The sequence below is a fragment of the Megalobrama amblycephala genome, linkage group LG24 (genome assembly GCF_018812025.1).
Source record: "Megalobrama amblycephala isolate DHTTF-2021 linkage group LG24, ASM1881202v1, whole genome shotgun sequence".
Classification (NCBI taxonomy): domain Eukaryota; kingdom Metazoa; phylum Chordata; class Actinopteri; order Cypriniformes; family Xenocyprididae; genus Megalobrama; species Megalobrama amblycephala.
In genome coordinates this window covers 22,047,552-22,057,045 of record NC_063067.1, presented here as the reverse complement: position 1 = coordinate 22,057,045, position 9,494 = coordinate 22,047,552, and the positions used below count along the sequence as shown (strand labels likewise).

At 37.5% G+C, this 9,494-nt stretch overlaps 1 protein-coding gene across 1 annotated transcript; it reads left to right on the top strand.

Annotated features, from left to right (window-relative positions):
- The first annotated feature begins 801 nt into the window (after positions 1-801).
- On the top strand, positions 802-2,366 carry LOC125259774 (ubiquitin carboxyl-terminal hydrolase 12A-like). The gene is made up of 6 exons (XM_048177699.1): positions 802-1,138; positions 1,225-1,355; positions 1,452-1,522; positions 1,628-1,747; positions 1,836-1,931; positions 2,184-2,366. The coding sequence occupies exons 1-6, from the start codon at positions 1,107-1,109 to the stop codon at positions 2,364-2,366; spliced, it is 633 nt and encodes a 210-aa protein (XP_048033656.1). The 5' UTR covers positions 802-1,106.
- The last annotated feature ends 7,128 nt before the right edge of the window (positions 2,367-9,494 follow it).

Genomic DNA, 9,494 nt, shown 5'->3' with positions numbered 1-9,494 from the left:
TTTTTGTCAGTAACGGTAACGGCGTTGTAACGGGAGAAAAAGTAATTCATTTGATTACTCGTTACTGAAAAACGTAACGGCGTTAGTAACGCCGTTTATTTATAACGCCGTTATTCCCATCACTGGTGAGCACAAGCGCTGCAGGTGTCTGTCAAGAAACAGAAGAGTGTACAAATGTATTCAGGGTTTGTATTTGTTCAGTACAGTGTTGTTCAGTGCAAGATTTTATTGTCATTAAGCTAACATAAAGTAAGGGAAAATACTTCCACTAAATGTTAAAAACTAATAATGTATGTAACAATGAGAGATTTTTATTTTTTGGCAAAATAAAGTTGATCTATAGCTCCAGTTTTTTGTTTATTTCTGACCCCTCCACGCCACAAGTGTTGCTGGTTTTGTTCCTAAATTACTAATTTTTTTTATTCCATGCACCTTGTTGGATGTGAGAAGTTGCACCAGACTATTGCAATTAATAGTATTATCTTAGTAGTATTATATTAGGCTAGTATATTAGTAGTATTATATTAGTAATAGTATTATATAATTATATTACACTGTGTAACAATGAGAGACACACTGCTGTTTACATTTAGTATGTTAAATAAGATATTTATAGTATAGGTATAACAATATTTTAGTAGGCCTAATGAAATTTGAAGTAAATGAGAAATAATGCAAAGGAAAGTAAATTTTCTGAAATGTTGCGCTTTCTTGCGCTTGAATGTTTATATGGCCCTCCTATGAGGTGTCAATCACAGAAACGGACCCCCGCCAATTTGAGTTTGAGACCCCTACCTTAGACTGATTCCCAGTGGTCATCCTCCCTGCCTGTCATCGTGTCGTCTGCCCTGCCCTGCTGTTTGACTGTGTCACACCTAAATCTCCCTGTTGTGCCTTGTCTTTAGTGCTAATAAAATCCCTTCATTGCTCATTCTGCGCCTGGGTCCTCACTCCTGCAAAACCTGACATTAGGGTGCTACTACTGATCTTATTATTGTTTTGTTAACATTGTATTCAGCATCTGCTGCTTCTCCTCAGGTTCATACAGAGGTTTGAGCAATCAAGGAGCAACCTGCTATTTGAATGCAACCTTACAGGTGCTCTTCATGACCAAATCATTCAGAGAGAGAGTGATGAGGTTGGTCTTTTATTTATTTGTCTGAAATGTTAGTGGCTAAAATGATTCATTGTGCTGAAATGAAAAACAGTTGTTTAATTTTTTAGAGCTTCCAGTGACACAAATGAGAATTTAGTGTCAGCATTAAAGAAAATATTCCAAGAGCTCAGCAATCAGTACAGTGGTGCTCCGAGTGTCTCGACTCGTGGAATAATCACTTCTCTTGGTATACAGAATGGTAAGTTTATCATGGGAATAATATAATAATTTGTTGAAACTGTACTGTTTTTGGTTTGTGTGTATGAAGTGTGTTGTATTTTCTCTTTAATTTTAGTAAATGAGCAGCAGGATGCTGTGGAATACTTCCAAGATATCCTAGAGAAAGTAGATTCTACTTTGGCCGAGGTAACCTATTCCTGTTCCTGTTCATTCAATATGTAACAATGCAGAAAAACTAACCAGAACTTCTGGTAATAACTCACAGTGATTCTCTGTGATTAACTGAAACAGGACTTTAGTGGAACTCTGAGGAACATCAGAAAGTGTTCACATCATCACGTGTCCCATGATGACAGCCCATTCAAGTCACTACAGATTCCTGTTATCACAAGAGATGGACAGTTCAAACTTGTGAGGGAAAATTCAGTGACTTTCTGTATTCATGATTATATGGTAAAAGAGATGCAGATCATAATAAAACATTTTATTTTGATTTCAGGAAGATGGACTCAAGAAATATTTTGAGTCTACAATATTAGTTGAAGATGATCAGATGTACTGTAATGATTGTGACGAGAAGAGGGATACGACACTGGTAAAGTGGATTTTTGCTGCTGATGCATTTCTATATAAAGTTCAATGTGTTTAAAAGCCACATTTTTCCAAAGCTAGTATACTAATGAATAGTGTTTAAATGACATTGGTACTCCATTTTCTCTGGGGCATTAAATTAAATTCAATTGTATTTGTATAACGCCTTCACAATACAAGTTATTCTGAAGCAGCTTTACAGGTTTGCAATGAAGGTGCCTTACAAATCCCAAAACACTCTCACTTTTCTGCACAGAGTATTGAAATACACGAGTATCCAGAAATACTGCCTTTGCACCTTAAAAGGTTCGAGTATGACTATAGAGTTCGTGGGTTTGTGAAAAATGATTGCCCCATGGATGTGCCGCTTCATTTACCTCCAGAGGTACGTAACCCCACTAAACTACACAATAAACCCTCTTATTTTATTCTGCTATGATAGCATGAAGTTATATCAAGCTATAAGGGTTAGAGAATACAGTCAACTGTAATATATTTTTAAAAAAAGCATAAGTTTAGTGACGGTAGTAAAACCTGCTTTATGTTGTTTCAGGGGCACAAGTATTCGCTCTATGCTGTGATCAATCATACGGGTACACGTTTTAGAGGTCACTACACTGCTGTCATCCGATCTTTTACAGATGACAAGTGGTACCATTTTAATGACAGTCGTGTCACACTGGTAATGTGTTATTATTTCATATTTTAATGTTTAAACTTTTTACTGTTGCTCAATATTCAACTGTGCTCTTGTGATTTTCTTCAGACTGATGAGAGTGAATTGAAAGGGTATGTGCCAGTTACGCCAAATTACTCTTTATTAATTTCTTAATCAATTGAGGATAAAAGTAATTATAGTTTTTAATCTTTTAATGTAGGTCTGGGGAAGCTTACTTGCTCTTGTACCAGAAAAGTGAGTAGATTCACAATTCTCTTGTGTTCTCGTGTTGGTGGCCTAAGAATGCAAACTTTGAAATAGGTTTCAATAACAAGTTTTGAAAACAATATCATTATTATCTCCTTAAAATATACACTTTTGTTTGTATGCCATGCCTAATATGTCAAATGAAAAAAATGTTTCTTGTTAGGAAATATATATTTAATTCAAAATGGCCATATTTGTGTGAAAAGCTGGATCACTGGAGGTTACTGTCAGTCTTTTAACATTTGTCACAAAACAGCTGTCATGTATAAAATATTTAATATTTTCAACTTTTAAATGTACGCTTTGCCCAGAAATTCATGCTCTTCTGCGAACAGTAAACCTGCCTACTTTTATTTCATTGGCGTCACCCTAACAACATACAGAACACTGCGTAATGAAGTGCAGCAGAGCAAGAATTTGCTCCTGAGAATGCAATAGCTGCTGATAATACTGAGGAGCTTATATATATTTCTTGCCACTGTAGATCCCGTGATCGGTGTTGTATTCCTATAGTTAGACGTAAGTCACCTGGGAGTCAGCTGATGCGAGCTTGAGTGACGTGACCTGCCAGAACTGATGCTAATGCTGAATCATGAACTAATAATGAATTGCACTTCTACAGCATTTATTAATCTTTGTTAATGTTAATTTCAACATTTACTAATACATTATTAAAATCAAGAGCTGTATTTGATAACATTAGTTAATGCACTGTGAAGTAAAATTAACAAACTATGAACATCTGTAACTTTTTTTACTAACAAAGATTAACAAATACAGTAACAAGTGTATTGCTCATGGTTAGTTCATGTTTGTAAAGTGTTTCCACAAATTCAACACAAATAAGATGCTTGAATACACATGTAAGATCCAGACAGTTGAAACAGAATATTTTTTGTTGGATTCATAAAGACTTCACTTGTTTCTGAAAGAATGATTCGGTGATAGACACATTTTTAAAAGTAACTTGTTGCATCTCTCTCTCTCTCTCTCTCTCTCTCTCACTCTCTGCATTGGTATCTGATGTATATGAATAGCACAAGGGCTTTTCAGTGCATTCATATCTATGATATGCATTTCCCCCAATGTGCCTTGGTTCTCATGCTCCTGACGACAGCCCCTCCCTGGCTAATTCCTCTGTGGAAGGACCTCTTTTCTCTGAGAAGGGGCACAATTTGGCACCCATGCCCAGACCTTGAGAAGCTCCACATCTGGCCCCTGGACGGGACGTAGAAGGCTTAAGTGGGTTATCACCAGCGGTGACGGACACCATCACTCAAACTATGAGGTGCACTTCTGCTTTGAAGTTAAGTCTGTATGCTAACTGGTGTGCTTCCTGAGGGAAGACCCACAGAGGTGCACAGTCTGGTCTCTACTTTCATTCCTTCATGGGATCTCTCTGCTGTCTAGCTGGGCTTACAGAGAGCTCCTTTTGAGCTAAGGGCCCTCTCAGCACTTCTGACAGCGCTCACTGAGACCTGCAGGTGTTCTCTGTCAGCAAAACGTGCCTTGAGGTCGGTTCGATTATACTCTCACATGACACTCCAGCCGTTCTACATGCCCAAAGTTCCCACTACCTCCTTTTAGGGATCAAGTGGTGAACTTGCAAGAACTGCCTCGAGACAAGGCTGCCCCAGCCTTATCGTTGCTGTGTCCAGTACACTTCTTTAGTTTGTTTTGGTTGACCCACTGGATCATAGATGCTATTGCCTTGGTATATCCAAAGGGAAACGTGCCCTGCCCCTTCAGAATACAAGCTCAATCGTCGAGGAGTGTTGCATTCTCCCGGGTGCTAACTTATGGCGCCTTTATAAAGCCCGGGATACACTGCACGATTTTAACAATCCTTTAAGATCATTACATTATCACACTATGCAACATGGATGTACTGAACTTGAGCATGACATGCATGTAGACTGTACGATGATGACACCTTTTGACTCGTAGGCTACAATGCAAGTTTCTATAGAAGAATAAAATGTCATCAGCATGTGCTAGTGGTTAACAAAAACACCATGTTAAATCACACTTTGGCAGTTGTAGCTTTTATGTGTGCTGAAAAAAAAAAAAGTTTTACGATGACAATGAATCTTTCATCTGGGACAGACAAAAATAGTGCAGTGTATCCGGGACTTAACAGACATCTCCAGAGGGTAAGCTGGGCAACACCTTATACCTTCACACAAGATTTTACAATCTTCAGGTTAAGCCGATTTAATTGTGTAGTCAGGTGAGGTGAAAACAAGCACTTTTTGTCCACGGAGACGGTGAACACAGGATCTACCTCTAAATCTAACTAAACTCTACTGGTCATGGCCCTCCAGGAATGGAATTGAATAGCCCTGATCTATCATATTGAATTTCGATGGAACATTCGCCAGGTCCAGTACTCAAGATGCATGTTGTCAGCAATGTCAGCCCATTTAATGGAGCTAAGCCATATACCCACATGTAGTGATTCCCTGGTGGTAATTCATGGGAATTTTTCCATGTGTGGTACTTCCTGAATGCAAGTCCATGTGATGTATTCTCCACATACTAACCTCCCCTTTGGTGAGGATGTGGTCTCCATAGTGGTGTTGCTTCCATCAAGGAACAGAGGTTATAACAGTAAACATGATGTTCTGTTCATGTTTCTGAGTTATAATTTTCGGAGTGTTTTGTTTTTTCATTTTGTAGTTAATTAAATCGTAACTGCCTGTGCATAGATTCTGCTCATCTCATCATCGCAACCAGAAACATGCAGGTGTATATCATGAAAATACTGACATTTAACACACTTGTTAAATGCCCTAAAAGTATATTCCATACGTATTAACAACATTTGCATTAGTGTGAAAATATATAACTAAACTTGAAAAATAATCCTGTTGGGAGTTATTTACATCCATGTTGTGTATGTAATATGAAATGAATTTCCTCAAGTACATATAAAAGCATTACACTTCATCAGAAGATAATTAAGTGAAGTGTAGTAATGTTTGTAGATACGGGAAGAAGGAGGCGGAAACCGGCGAACTTTAAACATAACTTTAATATATAAAATAAACAAATACAAAACAAAAGTAAATGCCAGCAGACCCTCACGGACATCTGCCGGCCACACAAACATAATAAAACAAAGTCTAGGCCTGGTCCTCTCTCATCCTTCACTGTCGTCGCTCCCCTTTTATGCTTTTGGAGCTCCTCCGTGAGAGATGTGAGACCGGTGCAACACACAGCACCGGCCTCGTGCCGTTCCCTCATGGCTCTTGCCCACCCTGCTCATAACATGAAGCAACATCTGTGTCTGATTTTTGTGCTTTATTGCTTCATCAGATAAAAGCATGAAGAACGTGAAAAAAGATTCCAATACGAAAACTGATAAATCAGAAGAATCAGTAGAAGCAGACATAGCAGAGGTGATGGAATTTGAATTAATTAATCATTTAATAAAAATGCAGCTTTGTTGCAGTTATTGCTGAAAGTGATATATTGAATGACTGCAAATGGTGTTTTAAATCCTTTCTATATTTTTCCTTCTGACTTTTTCAACAGTGTGGTGGAGCCCATAATAAACCACAACTGGAAGGTAAGGATGGAGAGGCCATATAAAAATTTAACATGAAAAATTTATTTTATTCTGTCCTCATGACACAGGAAATTTTGATTTACTAGCAAGATATCAAGATACCAAGATATTCTTAAAAAAAACCCTACATAGAATACAGAGTGAATGTTCTTTTTAATCAAATTGTTCAAAAGTAAAAAAAACCCAAAAACTAGTAGACTGGTTCCTTCTCCTTGGTTGGTAACAAAATAGCAAATAATAACAATCTTTATTTAATAATGATGTCTTGAGGAAAATTATTTTTTAAGTTTTTTAAGAACTTAATATGCACTAATATTTCATTCCACGTCATGAATGTTTAAATAGTCTGTTAAAGAGGTGGTTCAGTGTTTTTTTTCCTAGGCTTGATTGTGTTCTTGGGGCGCAGTTTAACATGTCTTAATGGTTTTTTTTTTTTGTATTTTTCATATATTTTACCTTTTATTCTACACCTCTGTTTCCATTGTCATATGAACAGTTCTTGAACTGCCATTTGACTTCCTGCTTCTGTGAAGCCACTCCCTCCGAAATACGCAATGTGCTCAGATTGGTTGGCAGGTTGGTAGCTGGCCCAGTGTATCGTGATTCGCTGAAGCGTCCAGAATGCCATGCCCCTTACCATTCGTAGTTATTTGTGCTTTAGTGGAAATGTAAATAATGGCGTCTATATTGCTGTATCAAATAGACCCAGATGAAGAGAGTCAAGCAGAACCTCTGCATCCAGTGTAGAAAATATCACAGATTATAATGGGTTCTATATCTTTTAACACGTTGCGTCGCTCTCGTCCGGTGTACACAACTCTTCTGCTTCCATTAAACTGTGCCACATGGCCTCGCCCACTTTGTTGCGTGTTCCCGGGGGCGTTTTGCAGGGTTTATGATGTCACCAACCAGTTGTAGTCCAAACCGGTCGTTTTTGTAGGCATTAAACTGCCATCTTTAAAAGAAAATATCTCTCTTTGCATTGAACTTTGAGAGTCATAACTTTGCAGATGTTGTTTATGCTCAAGCAGCAACATTACACACTAACTAAAGTTAAAAAAGTGAAATCGCAATGAACCACCCCTTTAATATATGCTCTGGATATTTGTCTGCTGTGACAGAACCTCTGAGGATCCTTGTGCTGAGAAGATCACAGACTGATGCAAAAAATCTGGCAGAGATGATTCTGAGGGAAGTCTCTCCTGAATCAAAGCTGTGGCATGGTGAAACAATCAAAGATTCTCTTGAAATGTGCAGCCCTGGTCCCCACATGATTCTTTGGTTGGCCCCATTAGAGTGTACCAAGAATGATAAAAAAGCATTTAAAAAAATCTACAAGTTTCTGGGAAAGCCCAGTAAATATATCATGACTGTCTTCATTTGTAAGGGTCCTCCTGAAAAAAGGCATATAAAGAAAGCAAAGGCGAAATATGCAGGAAAAAAACAAAATCATGTTCTTGACATTGGTGCAGACTTGACTGTTCAGGTAAAATAACTTGTTACCAAATTGATGAAGATGGTAGATCGGAACCATGAGCTCGGAAAGCCAATTTATGTCATGAAACAAAAAAGAAAACTGTGGCCACATATGAGGAAAAAAGTAAAAAAACAAAAGTCATAAAATCATCAAGAGAAGAGAGAGAAATCTACATATGAATCAGAATGAAATTGAAAATTGACTTGGTCAATGACATTAATTAGATTGAAATGCTTTGCTGAACTCTGATAGTCAGCTTGATAAAGATGTAAAGTGTCATGGAGAAAAGAGACTTTGAGTGATAAATTGGTAACTTTTTGTCAATGATTCGTATTTTTTCATATATATTGATTTTGGAGTATACAGTAACTACTGATCTGTTAAGTATAATTATATAATGTTTACTATGTGACATTTGTTTGAAATGACATGTTGAAAATTCAAACTGTGCATAATTGTGGGATCTCTGCTATAGTTAACATGTAGTCTTGGTAATCAACCAAAGGAGACTCCCCTTTGAAAGTGCATTTGTAATTATGTATTTAGCATCTTCAGAATAAAACCTGTTCTTGCATGTAGTATTTTCTATTTCTATTATTAAATACTGTAGTATTTTTGTTCATTTATTACAAACGCCAGCAAAAAAAAAAAAAAAAAATGTTTGGAAGATGCTGTAGAGGAAGTTGTGCCAGTTTTTACTCAAAGTGACTTTAAAGGGATAGTTCACCCAAAAATGAAAATGTGATGTTTATCTGCTTACCCCCGGTACATCCAAGATGTAGGTGACTTTGTTTCTTCAGTAGAACACAAATGATGATTTTTAACTCCAACCGTTGCCGTCTGTCAGTCAAATAATGCGAGTGAATGGTGACACAATCTATACGAGTCAAATAAACATGCACAGACAAATCCAAATTAATGTGACGACACATTGATGTCCTAAGACACGAAACGATCGGTTTGTGTGAGAAACCGAACAGTATTTATATCATTTTTTACCTCTAATACACCACTATGTCCAACTGCGTTCAGCACTCGTTTAGTGAGGTCTGATCGTGCTCTGACAACGGCAGTGATGTCTCGCTCTCATTGAAGTATATGCACGAGACATCACTGCCGTCATCAGAGCGCGATTTTTAATCTTGATTGATAAAAGCCAACTTCTTCCTATTTAGGCACTCCTTAACTTCCTTTGTTATATAACTTTTGTTATTAGGAAATACAGTTGTAGTTTTCTTTTCAACAACTGTGTCCACACAAAAGTTAATATAGGCCTAGTCCGTTATTGTCTCTGTGGCATCCTCAATGTCCATTGCATGAAACACTTCCCAGTCGGTGCAAGCAAAGCAGCCCTTTAAACTTTCGATACTGTCTTCCGACCAAACAGATGCAGTCTTTGTCTGTGGCTTTGTCCTTTTTAAAAGGGTTTTATAAATAGGAATCAAATAAATAACATTATGATCACAGTTCGACAAAGGGGTTTTAGGCTTGGCCACATATGCATCCTTCATGTTCCCGTAACATTTGTCTAAAATCTTATTGCCTCGGGTACCACATTTAATATATTGTTCATACCCTGGAAGTGTGCGGCCCA